At 35.3% G+C, this 26168-nt stretch overlaps 1 protein-coding gene across 1 annotated transcript in view; it reads right to left on the reverse strand.

Annotated features, from left to right (window-relative positions):
• Nucleotides 1-240: 240 nt before the first annotated feature.
• Nucleotides 241-26168, reverse strand: part of GALNT1 (polypeptide N-acetylgalactosaminyltransferase 1) — a 66934-nt gene continuing 41006 nt past the window's right edge. The window contains exons 4-12 of the mRNA XM_026842120.1: nt 24678-24844; nt 18456-18663; nt 16683-16853; nt 15138-15255; nt 14010-14190; nt 6443-6582; nt 5226-5324; nt 4364-4498; nt 241-1905 (exon numbers count right to left, since the gene is read on the reverse strand). Of these exons, the coding sequence (XP_026697921.1) occupies nt 1759-1905; nt 4364-4498; nt 5226-5324; nt 6443-6582; nt 14010-14190; nt 15138-15255; nt 16683-16853; nt 18456-18663; nt 24678-24844 (1366 nt within the window). The 3' untranslated portion in view covers nt 241-1758. The remainder of the gene's footprint in view (nt 1906-4363; nt 4499-5225; nt 5325-6442; nt 6583-14009; nt 14191-15137; nt 15256-16682; nt 16854-18455; nt 18664-24677; nt 24845-26168) is intronic.

The raw sequence follows: 26168 nt of genomic DNA on the forward strand, positions 1-26168 counted from the left end.
AAGGGTCAGTGAAAGATAGCTAGATATTTAGATGGTTTATCTGTATTAATCCTACACCATCTCATCCTATGTATATTTTTAAAGTAGCAACATAATACTTCTATTTGTTAACATTTCCCCTGCTTTGTGTATGAAAACACTTGTGTACTGCTGCAGAAATAATGGAGATAACACTGACTAAAGCAACTTGGAATAACAAATCTAAAATGGCCATAACAGCCAAATATAATTCCACACAACTTTTGCATGAGTCTAGGTTTAATTTGCTTTACAGGACAGTTGGCCAAACAATGACATTTATCATAAAAATATCCTCTCCATTAAGCAAATCTCATTTTTCTTTCCAAAAGAAAATTCAATGTATATTCAGAGCATTCTGTGGCTCATTTTCAAGATCAGCCCACACAGATTTTTCTTAAACAAAGCAAAGCAATTCAGTTAAAAAATGCAGACCAATGTAATGACATAGTCATATTGCTTTTGGCTATGTTAACTTTAAAAACCATGCCAATTTAGCTATTTTTCTTTAGGTTTTATTAGAAAAAAGCAGCAGATCAACATTACAATTCAGAGTCTAATCTAAATATGCACTTGACAATGAAGCACATCTGAATATGAAGTGAAAAAGGATTCCAGAAAACCTTCAGTTTTGCCAATCTCCTGCTACTCAAATCATGTATCTTTTCTTCTGGCTTTCTGATGACTGAAATCAAACAAGGAACAAAAGATTTATTGCTATGAAAACAAAACCGCAGTACAGTAGTATGAGTCTTGGGCGCTAAGCATATTCCATCAAATTAACTCAATTTCAAAGTGTACTTAAATCTTTTGTTTGGCCATGAAAGTCCATAAGCTGACTGACCCAAGTATAAACTGAAATGGCAGGTCTGGACAAAAAAAGAAGAAGTTAGACAGTATGTTAACCTCCAGTTTTCAGACAGTAATAGAAAGATACAATTCCAACAGCCAAGAAATTAAAATAAGAAAAAATGAAAAAAGTTGATCTGACATTCAAGAGCTAAGTTTATTCTTATGCTCGTTTTGTTTGCGCCCAAAATAATTTTAAACTCACCAGAAAAAAAAATAGTATTTATGGACTATCACACAATTGAAAAAGAGAAACAATTGCCTTTGACTTGGTTATTTTCCCCCACTAAGGTATAAAATCTACATATAAATTTGATACTTCACTATAACAAATTGTACTTTTCATAGTTCTGATTTAGTTTCCATTAAACCCTGTTTACTTTTTGTTTTTAAACCACAGAATTCTTATTTCATGTAACTGAATCTGGTTTCCAGCTCCCTCTTTCATTTATTTGTGGATCTATATTTAGTAGTCTGATTACCACTGCTAGCCAGGAAAAAACACAATTCTTGGAACTTTCTTCATTACAACAGCACTTTCAGCAGAGGTTACTGATGTGCAAGCAAACTACAACGATATGCAGCTCTTCAGAGAGACTATTTCACTGATTATGTTTCCACTGTCCAAACATTCCCTAAATTATTTGCTGGAAGAAACTCTTTCAATCTTGTAAACATCAGTGGGCACAGTTTCACTAGTATGTGTGGTAGTTTCACATCCTTATACAGGAAGGCTTGTTCACAGCTGCTGAGAAGCTGCAGGAGCTCTAACAGCTGATGAACTGTGGATTCTGCCGAGCAGAAGTTTCTTCTGTTGCTACTTAACAAACAGTGTAGCCAAAGTTATCAGCCGAGGTAGCCCAGTCAATCCTTGCTTTTCTTTAGAACCTCTCAGAATATTTCTGGAAGGGTGACATTGCGAAGCAACCACTGCTGGGAGCGGCTGCTGTTGCAGTCTCTGATGCTGGGTACCTGGCTGTCCTCTTCGGTGGCTTTGTCCAGGCACTGATTACTGTTCACATGCAACAGGGTTAATTTCTTGAAGACAAAAATAAGAAGAAATTAGTTTTAGAGAAATCACCAGTCATAAGCTAACCAAAAAGTTTTTAGTGGCCATTAAAAATTCTTCCATAGGTAAGTAGGAACTGGTTACTGACTCCAGATCCCAATCCTAAGGAACACTTAAATATGCTATTGGATGTTGTAGATACTAATCGCTTCATGAAAAACAAAACAGTTTGAACTTTAAAATTATGTTCTTTATCAAGCAATATCCACCATTCTTTAAATAGGACTATACAGCTAGGGATCTTTGAGGAGTTAGAAATTATAGTTAGAAATTATAGTTTGGTAAAATACCGTTTCAATTATTAGTTATAAGAGTAGTTTTGATCAGATCATTAAATATGTATTCAAAAGTACTTTTTTTTTCCTCAGTTGGGGACACAAAACTGACCTTACACTATGTTCTTCTAGCTCCATATTATTTTTAAAAAATATGTTCTTTAAAAAAAAAAAAAAAAAAAACAATTCACATATGTATGTATCTTTTCCAATACCTCCTAATCTTACTTATGCCATCTTCCATACACCACTGTCTACCTTGGCACTATCCTCATGGAGAGGAGATCTTCAGAAGTTGCATTTCCTGCCACTGTACTATGGATACTCATCAGTGCATCAAATTGTCTATGGTACTGACAGGAACTGCTATCAGTATTAATTCTCTTACTCAAAAGCACGAGGACACAGGACTGTCTGAAATCTGGCAGAACAGGCAGGCCTTATGTGCGTAAGCACCAAAAACCTGCAAACAATCTCCTGCACTCATACAGCAGCTGGAGAATGAGGGAGGGAGTTGAAACAGACTTAAGTAGACAAATAACTAACAAAGTTGTTTGGTTTTTTCCCCTCTCCCCTTCTTTCTTTTTCTTCCTGGTAGACATTAAGGGAAAGGGGCTTCTTACATGCCTCCTGAACAGAGATGAAGGAGAAAAAATTACTAAAAAATTACTCAACTATGTGGGCAGGAGTTCTTGCTAAGTATTTTCTAACTTCTTTTTGTGCTTTATTAGCCAGCTTTCCATAAAGTTCTGAAGGTTATACCTAGATTTTCCACTGACAGAATAAAGGGGAAAAAAAAACAACATACAACCGAATTTATGGCTGAGGATAGACAGAGGGGAAGTCTGTTTTATAGTCTGTGGCAATCATTGCAAGACAAATCACTGCAAGTAGGTGTCTAAAGATGCAATGTTTTTACCATTTATAAGGTAGAAACAAAATAAAAAGCACTTGCTGTTTGGTGAATCACTGCATGTAGTAGTACTATGTACCTTATTTATCCAAGTCAGGTAAACCAACTACATTAAAAACAAGAATGAATGATTCCCCAGACTCAAATTGAATCATTTCAATTAACATGGAATCCTGAAAGCCTTCAACAGCTTCCTTCAGTCTCCTATCGGTAGTTGTTCGCAATGTGCAGAAATGCTAGTAAAGATCCACTGTCTTCCACATTAAGTGCCATCATAATCAAAGAGTCATCATCATACATATTTCCTTTTATTCTTAGAGACTGTAGGTTTTGTTAATACCTCAACTATTAAAATCAATAGCAAGTCTATTTAGTTAGAAATATCCCCCCCCATTTTTTATTAAATTAGTGAAATGACTTTTTAGTAGCTATATATGTTCTCTTTATAAAACAGTCATCATGATTATAATAGCAAGATTCTTCTTCCACAAGTTATTTTGCAACTCTTTCGCAAGAATTGATTTTAAATTAACAAGCTTGAAAACTATTTTTTTCTAACTATCCATGACATAAGGCAGAATTCTTGAGTGCACTAAATCACAAAATTATTTTAGAGCTTGCAAATCTAATTAATGATGAATGAATCAACAGCCAATGCTTTGTAGATCTGGCAGTTCAACATATGAACTTCAAAATAAATTTGAACACTACATACAGGAAAGAGAATGATTAAAATAAAGCTGTTTTGAGCATCTCTACCTTAAACATACCACAATTAGAAATGTAAAAATCTTCCTTACAATTTTGGGATGATGATTTTTTTAGTTAGAAAAGTATTTCCTTTTAAACTTGTGCAAGATAAGACACCAGGTGCTGAATTTGTTACAAGATTGCTAGCAGTATCTTGTACTGATCCAGTAGATACCTGGAATACTTTTCCACTGTTGATCTCATTGTAACACAACACTACACTAGCAGACTATCCTTCTCCAGAGGATCCAAAAGCACATTGAAAATACTCTTCTAAAAGTTCCCCCAAAAGTCCCTATGTAATTAAATCAATATAGATGCCCACTGAGTGACCACACCATAAACTAATAACAGAGGGAACATAATCCTGACTTTGTTTCCTGGTTTGACTGTCAAATAGTGGTCCCACACCGGAATACGTTGCTCTGTGGGCTCACGGAAAAACCCAAGTTGTCTCATTTTAATGTCACAAGTCATTAGAAGACTTACCACTGGATCATATTCCCAAAGCTGATTTCCTTTTAGATGGTGGCACTTGAGCATCGTTACTGGGCCATTAAGTTTGGATACATCTAAACACAAATCATCTGTTCGAATTTCTTTGTTGGCAGTATATGAGAAAACCTAGACAGAAAAAGAATGAGAGGAACTGAAGAAAAATTTCAACTAAAAGATTCCTGGGGCAGAGGAAAAGGGAATGTTTGTACATTACTTCATTAATACCCACTAAATATATTTTTCTTTCCCCTTCAGCATGTAAAGAAAGATTTAAAAAATATTTTTAGGGAATAAACAATGTATGTACAAGTTCTTCAGTCAAAATTGACATTGTTTTTGAATTGCAGACTGCTTCCTGCATAAAACCAGGAGGATTCTAAACAACAGGTAATCTCTGTATTCTGGAAAACAATTAATCAAGAATTATTAACAAAGTAGAACAAAAAAACAGATGTAAAAAAAATCCAAAACCAACACCCAGAAAAATGTACATTAAATACAGCCTTTCAGGTACAGCTTGGTTTTTTTTAAAGCAATGATGCAATTAGGAGGTCTAACCAGAAGACAGTTCTAGAGAACTACAGGAGGTAAAGCCTAGCTTATAGTAGTCTCCTCCTCCCTTCATCTCAGTTTTGACTTAAAGTTGATCTAAAACCTATTGCAATCAGGCCTCAAAAACCTACAGATGACAAACCACCAACAAATCTTCTCATGCATTTTCTCTTACAGGCGTCTTCTTCAATGAGGGTTTGCTAAACTCTACAACTTAAGTATATTTTAAATATAACTTCTGAAAAAATTGAAGAATTGTTCCAAATAATTCAATACATTAATTTTCTTAAAAAATTGTCACCTGATTGCCACCCATTCCATGGCAGTTAAAGATTCCAACTTTCTCATTTTCTTTTCTTGCCATGTTATCCAGACATTGATTTGTCTCCACATTTCTTATCTGTGAGTGAAAAAGAGCACATCACCAAAAGTTGTTATTTTCAGAAAAGAACTAGGTCCGTATCAAACCACACCAGCACCAGTTCTGTCTGCTATACATTAGAGGGTATGTGAATTAAGTGTGAAATATAGGAACCATACTACAATGAGACATTGTGGTCTGAGACTCAAGCTCCTGAGCAAATGTTCAAACTACCAGGTTACAGAACCATGTTTGTTTCTCTGCTTTCTTTTGGTGAATCTTTCCATCGTGTGGATTCTTTGCTCAGACTCAAGCTACAACAGAATGGAAGTGATTGAGTATCCAGCCCAAAACTTTCAGAAGACTTAAAGCACTCTCCTAGGCATGGTGGGTTTAATTCCCTTTGAAATCACAGGTGACTGGGTTCAATTTCCTCACTTCTTGAGTTGCAGCCTTAATCCCTGTATTATTGTATAGTAAGCAGGCATGAATATCAAGTCTCCAATAGTCATGCAGCAGCATAAATGCCTGCTCCATTTTGTTAAAAGCATTTCTTTTAGAAATAAACAGTACAAAAATCACCCTGACAACAGGCTCAACATTTGGCTTAAAATAACTTGTAGGGGAGAGTAGGTGCCTACTTATTTAGGACATCATAATCTGTACTACCTCTACAGTCACTTTAGAAACTTTAAAGAAACAACAGGGAAATGCCCAGCAAGGCTTACAAATCACTGGTCACTGACAAGGTTTCTGGGTGTAAAGTTCAGAGCAATTCTTAGGCAAAGCCCTTGCTTGACCTGGTCTAGTTTATTAAGCAAAACTCTGCTCATGCTCTACACATGGATAACTTTCTGCATAACGTTCTCTACAACTATAAATTTCGGAAGGAATATTTCTAAAGCCCTTCTGTGTGACATTTAGTACTGTAGTAAGGAAGGGAAAACATTCAAATTACAATACTGTATACCCAAGTTGAGTCTTCTGCCCCACTGAGAACCTAGAGATATCATTTTATAGATGACATGAACATGGGGGCAAGATACTTAAACTTTGCTGGAGAGAACTTTTTTGCACTATTCAATTCAGAATACAAGTAACTTACTGCACAATGTACTTTACATATGGTAGATAAATATGTAGGATAAAAATCTTACCTCTCCCAGAGAAAAGTAATGGCGTGGAATTTGGGAATCAGGATAAACATTCTCCAGGTACCAGGAGAAAGGCTTGCACTGGAGCTTGCGTCTTAGTCCCAGTCGCGATGATATGTCCCCATAATCAACTTTAGTTACTCCTGTAGAAACAAAGAAAGTTTTATTCAGTGGCTGCTAATAAACATCATATAATTCCATTTAATACAAAAATCACCAGTATAATACACTGCTTGCATAAAAGACTTTCTCTTTAGAGAGTCATCGCTACACAATAAACGATTTTTACTTTTTTTTTTTTTTTCAAACATATTATACATTTATATTCGTAGAGAGAACACATCAGTCACTACCTGTCACTTTTTCCAGATAATTATACAAAAGATGGAATCACTACATCTGTGCTACATATGACAATTTCTTACCTGCAGTTTGTGGAACAAATTGAATGCAGCTGCTTACTAAGTTATCAGAGGAGAAAAGCTGAAACTGTTATAGTCACTAATGCCATTCTATCCCCAATGACAACTGGGGTGCATATCTATGCAGTATAACGTAGCAGTCTCCTTCTGTGAAGCAAGGAGAATTCCATTTTCATTTAATTCTGTAAACCAGGTACCACCTGCTGGACCCTTCATCATCTAACTGCACAAAGAAACAGTCAGAAAGCAGCCTTCATACAGGGAACTAATCCTTTAATAATTCAGTATTTGTTCAATATAACTGCAGCATTTGCAGGAAGTATGTTCACCATTAGGACGGTTATAATTTTTTTTTGTGGTATTTTGCTTGCCTTTCTTCTCCTTGCTCCTCATTTATCAAAGTGTTCATTCTTCCTGTATCTTTCCACTCCTTGATGGTTGCTTTAACTTCTGAAAATTTATTTGTGCAAGTCCTATGTGCAGATGGCTTGAGGAAGGTGAGCATGATCAGTAGATACTTTTGCCTCATCAGAATTAAGCACTATTGTTATTAATATTCCAATAATATTAGAGTAGAATAATTTCTAGTTTTCAGGCATCATGTTCTTTTTGTTTCTTCCACACTACTCTTAATACCACACAGGCCAAATATAATGCACTACAAAAAAATCTAAACCAAACAAAAACTAAACCCAAAAAAGAACAAAACCAAGGCCTAGCAATTTAAATTCCCCTCACAGACCACAAATATGGCTCAACTGGTCACCACCCTACAGACCTCCAGCTGCATACATTTTTCAGAAATCCCTCCAGAGGACTGTGAAACACCTCTAAAATTGTTGACCTTCTGAAATTGAGTTTGAGACATTTCTAAATTGGCATACTGTGTTATTAAATCAACCTGCCAGCAGATGGTGTATTTCTACTCAACAGATAAGTGGATGATTTCAGCTAAATGTTTGTAAGTATCAATAAAAGCATCAGTAATTTCAATATTCCAGAAAGAAAAAACACTAGCTAGGCTTTAGGGCTTTTTTTTTTTTTAAAAAAAAAAAACAAACCAAAACCAAACCAAACCCAACCGAAAAACCTAAAGGTTTTAAACAAAGGTGCCAGAAAACTATACTGGTAAGGGAATGAAAGCAAAGGAAAGCTTGATTTAAAAAGAAATTTTGAATAGTGTGAATGAAATTGAAAACTCTCTTAGAATAAAATCCCAGAAAACTTCAGTCTGGTCTTTCCAGTCAAAAAGAAATCCCAAACCCAAAGAACACAAGACAAAAAAAAAAAAAAAAAAAAAAAAACCAAAACACTGCTCTATCTTCGCCAAAGCAAATATTTGCTTTACACCAAAAGTAGTACTCTCAAAAGATGATGGAATAAGACAACAAAGGCTGTGCCAATCACAGCTAGGTATGGAGTTCTTCATTCTTCAGTGATGACAAAGCAGCTGATGGGTGAAACAGTTATCATGCCATCCTCACAACCACCTTACGATATTCAAAACACATTCATCAGTTTCCTACACTGACCTTCAGAAAACAGCACTGTTAAGGCTTCGTCACCTCACTGAATGGCAGTAAGAATTAAAGTCACAACCATAAAGAATTAAATGCAAACAGATACTTAACAGCATACAAGTGTGCTGTTTCTTAAAAGTAGTTTTAAATGCCACCATGTAGAAGGAAATGTGCCAGCTGATTTTCCTTTCCATTATAATGAAATAAAAGGTGTGTATTATGTTTCATTTAGCCATTATTAGTTTGAAAGATTTTTAAAAAGTTGTCCCTGAAGTTAGGTCTGCATCAAGCCATATACTGGCATACAGACTACAGTTAGCATCAGGTTAGCAGATGGACTGAACAGCAGAACCAGTACAGCTGCCTTAGGGCTGTCCTCTAACAAGGCTGAATTACTCTGTCTCCTAGGTTTCTGGTACCTTATCTATATCACTCAAAACTAGCTTGAGTATTCTTATACAACTGCACTATACAGTGCAGCAGCAGTTACTTATGCGTAATAGTTCTTTTGGGAAAAAAAAAAATGGAAGCAAACTAGGAAAACTGTGAAGTATAAAGCATATAAAAAATAAAGTACATATCTAAATCATTATTTTCTCCACAGACCAGTAAAATTTATATACACACAACAGTGACATATACCTTCCAGTGCTTTTATACTTGCTTTTAAAGGCTCAGCTAAACAAACAAAACAACAAACCACAATACAAGAATTAGATCAAATCTTCGTCCCAGGAGGCAATTATCACAAGCTCTACAGGTACATGCATCACGATGAAGATAATCTTGTCCACTAGTTGTTCTTTCAAATATTTGGGTTTGGTTCATTAAAAAAATAAAATCAGAAATAGTATTTAACAGTACTGTTTACTGTTGTCTTTACTTGACCATGCAATATACATATTTCCCCCTCCAACCCTAATTGCATTAAAAGCCTGGACCTCCCTTATGATTCTATTTGTCACACAGCTTGCTGGGGGACAATTGCATGTTTGGTTTTTTTTTTCCACACATATGCTTAAAGATGTACTCAAAAATAAAGATTGATAAGACAAAACCTTCACACCATATCATCCAATCACACCATCACCAATTCTTTTGTACTAATCTAAGATTCATCTTAGCACTTGCTTGTGCTGTCACTATTCTTGAAGAAGTTTGGTATACAGTACTAGGCTACTCTTATTAGTAATATATAGTGGCCTTTCCTTATACCTTTACAAAAACATACATATAATGATGTCTATCAGTAGGGTACTACTCCTTCAGTCTAATTTTTTTTTGCCACCTTCTATTTAAGTTTTCCATCAGTCATGTTGCAACAGCTCTGCTATCCCTCAAAATTTCAAGAGCTGAAGATTTGCTTGCCAAGTTCAATATGTGGCAACATATTTATGCTAAACTGCTTTGAAAAAAAGCATGTTTTCAACATGATTACAAACTGCTCAATTATTTTCAAAAGCACAGTATGAAAACTGTTTCATCTAAAACTAGTCTTCTATTAAAAATCATAGAACTTGGTTTTATTTAGTATCATGAAACTCGATAGCAATAATAATTTAAAACTAATTTGAATATCTGTATTATTTGCATTCCCAATTAATGCTAAATAGGGAATACTAGCTGAAAGCAAGAACACATGGAATCACTCAGTATGTATTCTGAATGTAGGCTTAGCTACCTTGAAAGATGCTTCACTGTTTTCTTGATCAATCGTACATAAAAATGTTACCCATTTCCAGTCTGTACATACTGAACTTTGACTTACCATGCTTGACTGGAGACAAGTGCATGCAGTGACTAGAAACTAGGCCTACTGATCCAGTTTTCAGGAAACACATCTATGTCTGTCTAGATGGCTCTTGCTCAGGTAATTCTGCAGTTCTACCTTTTCGGGTCTTCTGTCTGTCCACTTAGCCCTAGTGCAATGGAAGATACCTTCTGGGGCAAACTTGTGGTCAACAATAAAATTAAATTCTATACAAACTAGACAGAGCTCTACTCACTGGAGCTTCTTTTGGGGATACCTTCAGCTCACCAGCTGGACAAGGAACAGGGGGAGCACTGAGGAGCTGGAACCCAAACTGATATACAGCACAAGGAAACCACATAGTCTGAAGGTACCCAAGCTTCTCCTTTAGTTTAAGTTTATCAAGACATTCTGCAACTGTCAGTTTATCATTAATTAGTAGTTAGGAGAAGGTTAGGGGGAAGTAGCTGTGGTAAGCCAGCCTAAAGCTTTGCAGCTGCTGCAGTGGAAAGTGGTAGCTCTTCCTTGCTCAGCCTCAGATCCCTGCTGCACATCCTGTGCTGACACAGGTGCTAACTTAACCAGTAGAGCACCAGCAAGTCAAATCAGCCGACATAGATCCACAACTGAATCCCCATTACCTGCTGTGAAAAGCAAGGCACTTTCCTCACAGTAAGCTGTCTGACATTGCCATCTCATGAAGCCTCACCTTGGACAATCCTGTCCTAGTATTTTAGACTGCAGCAAGTGATTAAAGGCCAGTACTAGAAATAAGGAAGTGGTAGAATCTGCAGAACAGAAATCAAACTATTGACCTGCATGTGCTGGATGTGTTTACTGAAAGCTGAAGAGGAAATGCCCTGGGAAACAGCACCCTGCTGTAATGCATGACCATGAGGAAAACTGTCAGCTAGTGAGAAAAGACTACAGTTTAGTGTCATTACTGCCATGGAGAGTAGCTGTTGCATGCAATGAGATAGGCTTGATTTTGGCTGAGCAGCAGCTGCTGCAACAGTTTCTTGCCCAACCTCCATCTGTACCTAACCACTTCTAAGCGGACAGATGGCTTTTAAAATGCATGAAAGCTTAAAACAGACAAGTAACAATTTCTACTAGGCTGTACTTATTAGAGAAGAAAGGATTACAGGCTTACTTTTCAAGAGGGCAGCTTTTCATTTAACTACATTACATCAATAGTAAAAAGTCTCTTGAGTTCCTATCATTCAAGCAGTAAGCTTTTTTTTTTTTTTTTTTTTTTTTTTTTTTCCTCCAGACAACACAGATTACATGAAGTGGGAAAGCTACCTGAGAATATTAGGTTTGCTTTCCTGGACCTATCCCTCTGTGATTCGCTATCTTAGGGGAGCAGAAAAGAAAAGGATATAAAGGAGGAAACAAATTTCTTGTTAACTAGGCTCAATGATGCCTGTCAGTATATTACCGCCTTCAAAATCCAATTTTCTCATCCATGTCAACTAATGAGAAAAAACATGGGTGCACAGAGGATTGCTTGCTTTCCCCATTCATCTGCACCCAGGCTTACAAACCAGCATCAGCTTAAAAATCCTCACCTCGCTCCTTGCAAGAACATGTGACACTGTCACATTAATATTGAAAGTACACATTGTACTAGCAAAGAGTTTCAGAGGCTGCATACTGTACTCTGCCAGAGGGTCACTACACTACCACTCTGCAAGAACTGAAGATTTAAATTTTTATATTAAAAGGATACCTAGAAAAGCTGAGTACACCTAAATGAGCCAATGTAGCAGAGAACGACTGAGTTCCAGACAACTAAGGGCCAGAAAGACTTACTGAAATTTACACTGATGTTATTTGCTGTCAACTGGTAAAATCAGGGTATGCAACACTCAGGTAAGATTGGAGACTCCAGAATAAGAACAGTAAGGTGTTTGTGGACTTCCCAAAATAGTAATCCTTTCTAGTTAATATCTACTGGCTCTAACAATTTACATGGATTTAGGGGGTGAGATGCATGAGCAGCAATGAGTATATTTATATGTTCATTCTCTGAACAATAGGTATTACATCATAGCTAAGAATGAGACACAGTACTAACCACTACCTTCACAGCTGCAGGCAACAAACCAATTTCAGAATAACCCAACTTAATCAGGTACTATTATAATACTATTCTTGAAAGACTTGGAAATTCTAGTATCATACTTCAGTGCAGCGTCAGTACGGATATAAGTACCCAAATGAGATTATCTGCCAGTAGGCCAGTGCAATGCTTGAAGAGGAGATTGGCAAAAACTCATCCCTGTCCAAAAATCATTCAGGCTATTAGCATACCAACTATTCAAACATGCATCTTTTGAAAGGAAAGAAAATACATACTGCAGTTATAGAAAACTACTTGTTACTTTCACCATTTCAAAATTTTTACTGCATTCTATTTTAAATTCTTTCATTTCTTTTCTCCAACAGGAGAACGCATTCATATTCCACAATACTGCAAAACTATGAAAGTCCTATTAAAATAACAATTCTACAAAGTTCAAGCAGTATAATTCCTTTTGTAGCGTACAATTACCACAAAATGGAAGGACTATAGATATTATATAAAGTAACAGAGCCTTAAGTAATTTACATTTGTTTTTTAGACTTAGATTTTAAAATGTACTAAGTAGCTGGAGCACCTAAATATAAAAATAACCTATCTTGACATGGATTTAAAAGCAATCTTAACCAAAAATGATCGCACCTATTTTATATAGAACTTTTCTGAATATCTGGACAAGCCATGTTTGAATTCATAATGCTTTATTAATAAAACAACACAGGGCAGTAACCATAAGCTGTTAGATTCTGATTTCACCTAAGAAGCTTTGAGTAGTAGCAAGAATTAATTTTTCTTAATTAAAAATATCTTATAGGGTTGAGTAATGCATTCTCTTAAGACAAAAAACATCATAAATCTGCACAGTCACTCGCTCTCACAAGTATTCTTAAAATCTGTAATCTAAAATTTGACACTGTTCAGACTCATATTACAGCTTTTATATTTCAATACTAATGCAGGTTTAATAAGCAGGTCATAAGGTAACACTAGTTTTAAAGATACATATTCGGAAAAGCAGATGTGACATATAGAACTACCACTTAGTGTTTAAAGTCAAATGTCTCTAACATCTCATGTATTTAGAAAGGATGTCTGCTGCTACCCAAAGTTTGTTGTTTGATAAGACAGAGACAACACAAAAAAATCCTGTAGGGACAATAAATTCAGTATTTCCCAGGCTTCCTTTCTTTTTTTCAGAAAGTTTGAGTTCATAGGAAATTTGCTCTCATATTTTATATCCTCTTGTTTAGTTAACATCCATTTTAAGAAACATAATAAATATCATCACAGTCAAGTATATTGGCAACTTGCCCCTGTGCTCTAGATATTGAAGTGCAAACTCTACCAAGCCAAAAGATGTTAACTTTTGCCACTCCTGCTACATGGTTTCACTTAAATCACTTTTGTGATTTAAATTCAACCTGGAATGCCTGCAACACAGAAGTCACAGGTCAAACTCCAGTACACTATGAGATGTATTTGGATGGCTAGTTTTCAGCACTATGATTGAGCTCTTTTAACATTCCACTAAGCTTTAATTCTGTTGTACAGGAAAGCTCATTCATAAATCATATGCATGTTTAAAAAAAAAGTTAAGAAGAGACTTCAGGGCACATCTCTAGCTAACAAAATTATTTTTCAATTAAGACTTTCCTCTTTGTACATCTTACGTGAGCTTTGTCTTACAGTCTTCAAAGCAATAACATTTTTATTTAAATACTCATGTTCTTTCCCAGTGGTAATAACATTTTAATTCTTAATAAGTATTTCTCATAACCAAAGACCTGCTCACCTGGGGAAATGATGTAAAAAAAGTTTTTGAATTCATCCATCCAGACTTCTGCAAGCCGCCTATTATTTTTGTTGATTATCTGCCCTGTACCTCCTGGAAAAGTGTACGGTGTTGCTTTTCTGAACACATGCCCAACATGTGAACAAGTTACAATTTCCAAAGTGCCACCACACTGCCAGATCTGAAAGTGATAGAACAATTACCGCACAGCTTCAAGTTGTTAAAAAAAAAGTTTAAAAATGTTAATCACATGCTTCTGTTCAGGTTGGAGGAACACCATTAGTGGAGGTCTAGAACAAATAAATACTGCACGGAAGAGAAATGTATGCCTGTTTCCTGCTCAACAGATAAAGATGTTCACAAACTTGAGTAAGGTAGCATAAGAAAGAGTACCTCAGGCCTCACAGCAGTAATGCATCAGCAAGAGACTACCTCAGAAAACTGGGCAAGCTGACAGCGAAGGAAGGAAAAGGCTCACATGAATCACAGGGAACTAACAGGTGGTGATCTGTCCGAAGAATTCCATTATAAAATAGAATCTCCATGTAAAACCACCCATACAATTCTCAAGCAAAGTTTCGGGAAATATTTTCAATTCTATTTTGGATGTCTAGAAATGGCAGATTCAGAAAGCTGAACTACTTCAGAAGTATCCACCTATATACTCTGAGCTGGTACGTAAAACAAAAGGAAATAGTGCTACTTGATAGGAACAAAAGTGAGAACACTGGTTAGGTCCACATCCAAATGAACACATGCAATCATTAAGTTAGAAAACAACAGGAAGAGAGAGTTTATAACAGAGGTGCTCACATTTCACTGACGGCATCACCCTTACCTTATGCTCCCCAATTAGCTGTTCTAAATGAACTCCTTTTAACACACACACACACGCATTCATTCTTCAGAATGACTATTCCAATCTTTTAATCAGAAAGCTCTGCCAACTATTCATCATGCACTTTTCACTGACAGTCTTTGCATATCTCTGCTGGAAAAAACTAACAGGAAGCAAGTGCTAACTGCAACAGGAGAGGACACTGATGCAGACAGCAGATCTGTATTTTACAGAACTCAAGATGTACTGTCCTGAGTACAAAACAATGAAAAGTGAAAAGTTTTACCTACCCTGAAAGAAATTTCTAAGTTTTCTCCACCCCAGATATCCATTCCAGCATCATATGTTCCAATTTCCTGAAAGTAATCTCTGTCTATTGAAAAAAGACCTCCTGCCATTGTAGGTGTCCTGGGGAAGAAAAAAAAAAAAAAAGACAAAAAATAACCATCGGTCACTATGAAAACATATAGTTAAATACATTTCACAGTTACACTGACAAAATGGCTTTTTATTCCCCAGGTTCCTAATATGTTCCTTCTCAGCAGGCTTCCATCCAAATTCAGTTACGACTGACGTACTTGCTAGCTCAAAATTTACCAGAGATGAAACCAGTTAGTGACAGTTCTCCTTATTTTCTCACTTCAAATTGGAGTCTGGATGGAGAAACAGCCTTTAGAAAGTTCCTGCCATTCCCAAGAAAGACTTCTGCCTACCATCCAGGTAACAAAAAACCAAACCAAAACAAAACAGTTTCTTACAGGAAATTTATACTGTTCTTGAAAAAATTATGGGAGGCCATAAAGTGGCCTCCTTGCTTTCACTATTACTGCTTTGTACAAGAAAATTGTACAGTCAGGGTTACATTCAGATTTTCTTTACAAATTCCTTACTGGTAGAAAAAAAATAAAACTATGGTAGCTTCTCTGTTACTAACTTCAGCAACATCTCCCAAATTTCCATTTTTTTTAAATCAACAAGTACACAATACATGAATTATAATTAGACAGACAATACAGCTTTGTAGTTCAAGTATACAACTCATTTACACTTTTAGCATAAATTATTTTCCATCATTGGTCATTTTCCTGAAATGCTCTGGGCTTTTTCTGAAAGACAGATAAAATATAAGCTAGGTCACAATCTAACTAAAAATTTATGTCTTTTTCCCCTAAGAAGGAAACTCTGTGTGTGGGGTGGGCAGGGAATATAATTAGCCATATCCTGAGAAGAGCTCTGGATTTCTTAAATGAAAAACTAACAAAAAACTGTAAAGGTCATATCCTCAACTTTACGCTAAGGAAATATTGCCCACCTTTTGAAACAGTAAGGTGAGAAAATGTACATTTGCAATTGTTAAAAAGTACACATTACACAAATTATCTGTCTCTCTAATTACCTTCGTCATAACATCTACATGACATGCAAGTATAAATTCACCTCCCATCCACGCACTTTGAAGACATTAGATTTATGCACGTATGCACACATGAATATGCCAAAAATTGATGTATCTTTCAAAATATTGTTCACATGATTAGAATAAAATATAAAAATAAGGTTCAATAAAAACCTGTGCTTTGGTATAAAAACTAGTTAAAAGGTGGCAATTGGTATAAAACTTAAAAATATTTCTAAGGTGACAAGCTAATGGCTTCCTTCAATGCTACCAAAAGTTACAAACAGCTAATCTGTGCAAAAAACTTTTATGCTGTTCCTTCAACCACACAAAAATTATATTACAACACTATTCATTAAGTACTTACAAGATTAACCTAGAAAGGATATGACTAAACACCAGGTGAACTTTTTTAACCAATTTAATAATTTCTTATTACCTAACAGGAAGGGTTCTATCTCCTTTCCGTCGATCCATCTCTCTCTGAGGAACAGGATACCAGCGAAAATTCAACTTCCAGTTGAATCCACCATAGGTCATGTCAGAACCTGCCATATATTCAAAGGTGTCATCGCTAATTACGTCAATGATGGGACACACTACTGTTCTCCTAGAAAAAAATTGAAAGAATCAAACCCATTTAAAGTGTCAAAAAAGGTGTTTTGTTTTGTTGGGTTTTTTTTAAAAATTGGTTTTAAACATGTACAGTTTGAATTTTCATAATGCTACCTCTTCACAACAGTATTCAACAGATTATTACCATGAAACACATTCAAATTCTGTCTTGCTAATTAGATTTAATTAATCTAAAGGAAAATATATTTTTCAAATAGTTTTTCAAATACTAGCTCTTTTTTTAAATAGTACTTGCATTATTGCCGGTAATAAACATTCATCCTTTTGCAGATGGAAAAACTGATCACAGCTTTCTCAGTGCTACACAGTGATTGTAAAGAAAACAAGAGTTTTTCGTTTCTAGCTAAATGATCAAAATAACTTACATGTTCTGAAATTAAAACTTGGTTATTAGCTCTCGGGAAGTATCCTTATATGCCCTCAGGACTAAGAAATGATAATCATTGTTAAAGTATTACTGCAAAGTCAACAGAAAGTGGCCTCCTTGATCACTGTCCTGACATTATTAAGACATATGCTCACAGAAACTAATTGTAATCATCTTAAAGACACTTCACTAACCATCCTCAAGCAGGCTTCCTCTCACAGAAAGCTCTGTAACAACTTTCAGGGGTTGCAACTAAATTTAAAGGACTTTAGTTGAGCCATTTACACAAATTGTAAGTTTATGTATTGTAGTCTCACAAAAAGTGTGTTAATGATAACTCAAAGATCAGTATGATGTCTTGGAACAGTGTTGAACAAATAATATTATTTGTAGCTTTTTCATCACATAATACTGTATTTTGTAATGTTAAATTTTAAGTGATTTTTTATCTATTATAACCATATCGACAAAAAGATCTGTAACCCCATACTTAATATCTAGTCGATTTAATAGGGTGTTTACTAGCGGACTAGTGTACAACTACAGAGTTACTGCTCTGATGTATGAATGTTTTACAAAGCAAATCACTCTGACTTGGTTTTTTTCCCCCCTCAACACAATTTCCATCACAGTATCACTGATATGTGTTGTGAATATTGACTTATGATAGAAATATAAAGCTATGTTACTGCAGTGTAGATCAGTATGATTCTGATAAGTATTCTAGCTTTAGAAAACACATCCCAGAAGACCAAGTCACAGCACAGATTTCCACAATACAAAACCATTATGAAATAAAGGAATCACAATGAGAACCTGGAAATGGTAAACCTGGCAGTTCTTGCTCACCGTGTTGGTGCTACATGAGATCAGAGCTCTATTTCTTCCTCAGGACTATCTTCCCAAATTCATGAAGGAATGGGCCAGGCTGCAGATGGAAGACCTCAAATTCCACTGATTTCTCAACTCCATTCATGCTCAGGTCCCCTACTATTTAGCACATTATCCTATACATGCTAATATAAGCTTCACTTTAAACCAAACTTTTTTAAAGTTGTACTGAATTAGCCTTTTATGCTTACACCAATGAGACTTTATCCAGCCCTTCAAAAAGTAGATATTTACTAGTAGGCTATATTGTAGTACCTGGAAGATTTCTTAATAGTTGAAAAAAAAAAAAAAAACATGGACCAATAGATGGATAATTACCTGTCAGCTTTGATCCTTGCCAGCAGAGGTTCAAGCCAGCCTACTGTACATTCACAATGAGCATCTAAGAAGGTGATGACCTGGCCTTTAGAAGCAGCAGCCCCCTTTAATCTGGCTCTAATCAATCCAGAACGCTGTTCCATTCGAATCACGTGAACAGGTACTTTTAATTTTTTCACATAATTCTCCAGAGGTCTTTTCAAGAAGTCTGCAAAGAATGGCCAAAACCATGGAAACTGTCAGTTACATAGTTGGTTTTTTTTTTTTTATACTTGAATTAAGAGACATTTCCTCATTTCTTTTCTATCCTTTTTGTACTTTCTCAGCTAGTTTCCTCTGTTGCATATTCTGTACTTCACAATATGCCCTTCCACATCTCCATGTGTTTCACTTTCTAGAGCAGGAAGTTCTCCCTCCTCTTCATTTCTTCATTATGGAAAACACTAAAATGAAGAGTGTAGAATGCTTACATAGAAACCAGATGGAATCTGCAAGTTTTTATTATGGAGTAGATGTGACACTGTCAAAAACATATGCATAAGTGCTCTTGGACATAATACTTCTCTACCAAGAAAATAGAGAAAACAATCCGACTAGCTGAAGATAACTAATTACTTCCTCCAGAAATGTAATTTACAGATAATTTCTTTGCAAGCTGTATAAAATATGATCAAATTAATTTTTTAATTATGCTTACCCCAGATTTTTCTGGCTAATATTTTTTCTATTATACTATCACTATACTACCTAAAATCAAAAATAAAGACAAAATCAACTATACATAAATGCATATCTGTAATACCAAAAAACCTCAGCTTAGCTGAGGAACAAATTATTAAAAATAGAACAGACTTGACTACCATATGCCTAAAGGCTCAAAATTACTTGCTTTACAAAGAACTACCAAATTAACAAATTTCCCATTGCCAGGCACACTTTTTGTCCATCATGAAAAATTAGACTATGATGGATGATGCGAAAGGAAGAACAAATAATAGAGGGAGAATGCAATTGACAGTCACAGAAACAAATATTGCAATAACTTGCAGATTTCAAATCTGTAAAAAAGGCAAAACAGTCTTGTAACGCAATATATTAGATTATACACTCAAAGCACATGGGAGTTGTACTACAACAGTGCAAAGCCTAAAGTAGGATTTAGCATGATACTAAGTGCCACATATAAGGATAAGTATGACACTGGAGGGGGAAATAAAAAAATACGGCTTGAACTCTTAGTGACTGTGTTGTAAATCTCAAGAGGCAGAGCTGACCTGAGGGTGATTACCATTCCTTACTACCGCTCCAGATGAATGAGTTCTAATTGCCTCTTCATTTTTTTTCTGTGTATTGTTGGACTGTCACTAAAACCTACAGAAATAAATTCTGACACATCTTGAAAACTGAACTGTGCTAAAGGAGCCTAAGAGGTTGACAGATCTTAAATATTTGTCTCCAGAGAAACTCAAAGCAAGTTAATTCTTATTTTGCATATTAACAGAGACTCAAATGAATAAATCTTTATTACTACAAACCAAGCGTACATGCCTGAACATTTTGCAGGCTTTTTGAGGTTGAGCACAAACAGATCATTTGGCTGACTGTCTATAGCAAATATTATCTTGTCTCTTTGCAGTTTAGCTTTCCAAAGCCACTAATTTAAAAGAACTAGTATAATGGTAATGTTTATAGTTTTAATGTATATGGCTTCCGTGATCTACACAAAGAGAATAAAACAGTGAAGGATTTCTCTCTATGCTAACCATCTCATGAGCAAGTCACACAAATGGGCATGTTCCTCTGCACATGTGTAGTATTAATAACCTTTTGAAGTACTTCTAACCACTTAAAGTTCAATGAACACAGGCTGTGACATTGGCCCTTGAATGCACAAGCTACATTAACAGAATTAGTAAAACTCTGCCAGAAGGAAAAGAGAAATATTTCAGTTAATACAACTGCAGCAAGTCAAGAACTAGCATAAAAGTTACATTACAGAAAGTCATAGTCAACATACTGCATATAAAAATCTTAAGTCCTACCTACATTTTCTCTGTAAAGTATTTAAAAACTCCATTTACATTTCAAGTACTTTTAATTTTTTTTTCTCTCTAAGAAACAATCACAGATGTGTGCAGTGTTTTCACTGCAGATGGAATAGGGTTAAGAACAGTCCTTCTCCCATGTTTAACCACTCCATAAATCTATTCTTACGAATTATCACCTTGTTCAAAACTTTAAAAAAAAGGAGTATTCCCAGAAACAAAACATTGTGCCAGACATTCAGTAACTGTGCCCTTAAAAACACTTCTAGAATTTCAGCAAAATAAGCAAAAAGGTAAAACTTGATGTCTCATTACTACAAAAGCATGGATAATACCTCAGGCATCAAGATTTTTGGTGTTCCTCTGCTACCAGCAATTAGGGTTCAACACTCAAATCTAAGCAGAGTATTTTGTATTTTCCTTCCAGGGCACCATCTCTTAGAGCAATACACATCCCTCACACTGCTCCCTTAGTTCAAGCAGCAAGTCTAGAGTTTTGGACTAGTCATCCATCCAGAAACTGGTAATAGTTTCTTGTAAGGCAAGACTTAAGTTTTTTTCTTTAAAAGAGTATTTGAATAGTCTTTTAATGCACGCAATACATTTTGGCCTACAAGAAATGCCAGAATCAAGATGTAGAGATGATTTTCTATACAAACCTATTGTTCATATTTATAGTAAATCCTATATTAAACACTCAGATGAAAAGTTTTATGCATTACAGTTAATTGTTTATGAGTGACCCAGGATGACAGCTGAGTAAATTTTTTAGCATTCCCTCACATATGTCAGAGAGATTTGGTAATCAAAAAAACCCCCACAACCTGTAAGAAATCCCACAGATACTTCTACTTGGAAACAATAATGCATGTATTTTCAGACATATAACTTTAGTTTCATTTAATGCTTTTTTGCTGAATATTCCTCTCAAACGTCTTCTGTATCAAAAGGGTGCATAATTTTATCTAGGACTATGGACAGTTCAAAGAACATCTTCCATGGCAGTTGCAGAACTAAGAAAGCCAAAAAAATAAATTCAGCTCAAGTCAAGTGAGTGCATAAGTTGAAAAATACCTTGCCAATTCTATCACTGAATCACATTTATATGAATATAAATGAAAAATTATGTTTCAAATTTTTTTTATTAAACTACAATAAAACATAGATTTATCAGATACGAGCATGCAAACACAGTTTTAAAAAGCGTGAATACTTACAAGATGTTATTGGCAGGAATTTAGTTTTGGTTACATTGCTTTGATCTGTACCTGTCTACCTAATTTCTGTGAATGTATTCTATCCTGATGCAATCTGCCTACCTTGGCCATTCAGTGCTGACCTAGTTTTAAGTACTGACTCATCCTGATTTCTCCTGTTAACTTTTTTTAAAAATAGTTACCAAAGATCAATCTTTAGAAACTAAACATGCAATTCTGACCAGTACCTAGAGAGCAAAGTTACAGATATGTCTTATTTCTCCAAAACGTTTCTTTTTGGTGTAAATAAGTGTGTGATATTATGTAAATTCATTCTTCTAAGAGCATGACACTAGCAGGTACAAAGTGTGCTTCAGGCAGACTGAATGCTTCTTTATTCCAATTAAATTGACTCTGATGCTAGAATTCAAAATACATTACTCAGGCTGAACATTTTCTTTTTCTGGAAAAATCTGCTGGTTTAGTTCAACTCAAACAGAATTCTTAAGTAGCATATGCTAATCCCTTCAAATTTTCAGGCATCATACCCTTCTGTTTTGTTTAATGTAAAAGCATGTTTGCTGGAACCATTACAAGCTTTTGGAAAGCAAAACAAAACTTTCAGTAATTGTTGAAAATAACTACAAATAAAAGATGCCTGAGTGATCTGAAATGAAGATCACAGTTTTCAAAATGAAATATTGGAACAGGTTCAATAACACCACCAAAAACCCCTCTGAAAAGCTGTATCTTTCAGTCTGGAATTAAGTTCCTTTGCTTTTATTACCTAACCCAAACCCAGAAACATAAGTTATCTAGAGAAAGCTTTAACATGGCTACTGCTATGTTAAAATTGATTTTTTCCGAAACAGAAATCAAAGCAATATTATGTCTACATTATTTTAATATTAGCTTGCTCTTCATTTCTAGGTCATATTGAAAGCTGACCTGTCACAACTAATCATTAGCACTGATTTGAATTAGTGTCAAGGACTGTTTTGACAAATGAAACAGAGCACACTTGGAATAAACTTTGTTCTCCTAGCCAGTCAATGCACACAAGCCCATTAACCAAATGTACTATCTCTGTTCCATTAAGGAAGCACGTACCTATACGATAACCTAGTACGGGTACTCAGAATCCAAATATCAGCATTCCAGTTAAAAAGAGGACTGTTCCCTGGGAACAACTCTAAGACAGGTGAGCATTTTCACATGCATTAGAAACAAAAGAATCTGGAATTTTTACATAAATGATGAAAAACTACAAGAAATTGAGGGGTGTAATTAAAAATTCCCCGCAACTGAAAAGAGTGTAAATTTGATCTTGTGCCTTTCTAAAAGAAGTTAATCACACCTCTCATCTGATCTGCAACACATTTATGTGTCAGCCTTGCCCTTTGCATAGGCATTTGTCCTCTGCTGCCAGAGTGTAATTGTATTTAAAGCCTCTGTCCCTTCTTCCAAACTGCACTGAAATTGGCTAAAGAAGTTAAAGTTAGTATCAGGTAAGAAAGCAAAAGCAAGTGAGGGTGCTGGAGAGAGGAAAGGAACAGACCGATACAGATGCAAACACAACCTGAGTGCATGAGCTATGCTTCACTAGGAAAACAGGTTGGTCAGAGCAGAGTTTGCTGATATGATTTTTACCTGGTCTACTCAGCTGCTCCACAACCAGGTGTAATCTAGTCCTACACAGTTTGGAATAAGTCAGTTAATATGCTTTAGCATCATATATACATGCAAGCTGAAGAAGAAATGCATTATATTTTGTACCACATTAGACATGAAGTGCAAAAATCCACTCCTACATAAAACCTCCTTGTTAACCACTGTAATCCATGCACCATAATGCTACTTAGACCATATGATCTGAAATCCAGTGTCTCTCTCCATGCATAGATCTTGTTTGAACAGATCTTGTTGTTTGGACAACAGTCAGCCACCTTACTCTGAAGTTGGAATTATCATGAGCAGCAGAATATGGATTTTGCATCACTGGAATCAAACATCAGGCAGAGATGTCAGCATGCTGGGCGTAAAACCCTTCCATCACTAAAGCATGGGAATTCCTGCTGATACAGTAACAGCCTACAAATGGTGGCTGCCAAGACTTTTTCCTAGTGACCTATTATCTCTTAGTCCTAGTGGAAAACTTCCAGTGTAGAAATATAGAAAAACAGGTTGATTCAATATAAAAATATAGAAATGTTTTAGATGAAAAAAAAAACATAATATCCTCTCACCTGCATCTACAAATACAAGAAAAAAAACATCCCTATACTTTATAACCACTGAGAAAGATTAAGCAGGGAACAAGCCCAATATTAACTATTAACCAAAATGAAATAACAAGTATTGTCTAGATTATTTTTATTTCTACTATATTGTAATTCACAAAAAATATGAAAAGAGTAAAATCTTAATAAAGTTATTTTAAGAAAAAAAAATCAGCTTCAAATTTTGTCTATTAATTTCGTTACACCTGGAAAGTTTCATTCTGTATCACTAGTTATTAAAAAGTGGAATCTCTTACAGCATAGAAAGTGAATTTCAACTTCCCATGAATTGAATAATTAAAATTAATCCCTCCAAACGCCAAGCTTAATAGTGGTAGTGATAGTAAATTTGGATGTGTGTGAGGAACAGTCACCTTTGCTATTATTCACGAGGTGATTCAAGTATGAAATGTTCTCAAGCTTTAGCAATGTGTTAAAATTCTAAACACAAAACATGAAAGCTGTGATAGGATAAATCCACTAGCAAATACAAACTTTATACTGTCAACAGGAAAGTAAATACACAGGTAAACTTACACTAGTTTTCAGAACAACTCACCTGTATTTCAAAATGGGCATTGCTCACTGTCTCCCCCTGCCCCAGCTACTGTATTTTGCTGAGGAGAGCTAAGCTCGTAGAAAGTCAGTCTCAATTTTTGAAGTAAAAAGAGCAGCAAGCTAAGGCATCAACACTATCATTACCTCTTTCACTTGCATCATCAACAAGGACGATTTCTTCCAGCATGTGTCGTGGTGACCGATTTATCACACTATGAACAGTTCGTAGAAGTGTGCTCCAAGCCTCATTGTGGAAAACAATGACCACACTTGTCGTGGGAAGGTTGTCTACATACACCTTCGTTTTACACCTATAAACAAAAATAAGGCATATAGTTGTAAAGGTCAAGTCTTCAGTTAGAACTTCAATTTTGAGGTTTATTTCTGAGTCTCAATACTAACATTCATGATATATCAACTATATATGAAGTATGACAAGGGAGCAAACAGTGCAGATTTATATTTTTACCTAAAAACCACTCTTATGTATACATCTATGTATTCCATCCTACCACTAATAAAGGAGAGCCTCAATTCAATAACCAGTTCTAGAAATGAAAGAAACATCCATAAAGCTAACATACAGAGATGATAACAGATAATTTATTTCCACTACCCCTGTTTTGTGAAGAGTATCATGTCCAGATACACTAATCCAAGCTCCCAATTTAGGCTTGCATTCCTTCAGAGAGCAAGTGGGAAACCCTAGTACTGAAATGGGGACAGAAGAGTAATGGAGGGAGAGAGACAAGATAAGAAATGGAAAACAAACTAGGAAGTGCAATAAAAAGTATATAATGAACAAAATCAAATAATAACTAGAAAAGGAAAAGAATTCTGGACACAGTTTATGTCTGGAAAAAGCCAAGACTACATGCATGCTATAAAATAGTGGTGAATTAAGTATATTTCATAATTCAATACATTTATATTACACAAAGAGGGTTTTTTTTCTTCTCATTGTATCATGTTGGAAGTGCTATAAAGGTTCATTAAATTAAAAGATAATTATATTCACATTCCAAATTTAGCATGGAAGACCACAGGTTTAGCTCTCCTAACAGCATATATAGGACATTTATGCAAAATACGACATACACTCCAAGTAACCCCACATGCAGCCAACATTTTACACCCCGCAATACTATTTTAAAACAAGTGGTATTTTCAGTATCTCCTAGAAAAATCAATACCCTGACATAAAGTACAATTCTGAAAATACAATTCTGCTTTCAAAAATAACCATGCAAATTTTAAGTGTTCTCTTAACAGATTTGTTCCTCCTGCATATTCAAAATCACACACAGAAACTTCCATAAGATTTGATGGTACTAAATCCTTTAAGAATCAAAACTAGAGAGATATATGCATAGCTCAAACAAAAAAAAAAAACAACATTAAAGCAGGAAAAGAAATATATTCAATGGAGTTACATTCCAGTGAAAAAGCTTTTATCAGATCCCAAATTACTGAGCCGATGGACTGTAATGTAGCCCAATCTAAATACCATTCAAATATGTTAACAAGTATTCATGACTATCACCTTAACAGTGGTGCTATCTGAGGACTTGAGAAGTACATAGTGCACATCCTCTATCCTAAACATAAACAATACTGAAGGAGCAGCCTTCCAAT

The sequence above is a fragment of the Athene cunicularia genome (genome assembly GCF_003259725.1).
Source record: "Athene cunicularia isolate RWA chromosome 2 unlocalized genomic scaffold, athCun1 chr2_part1, whole genome shotgun sequence".
Taxonomy (NCBI): Eukaryota; Metazoa; Chordata; class Aves; order Strigiformes; family Strigidae; genus Athene; species Athene cunicularia.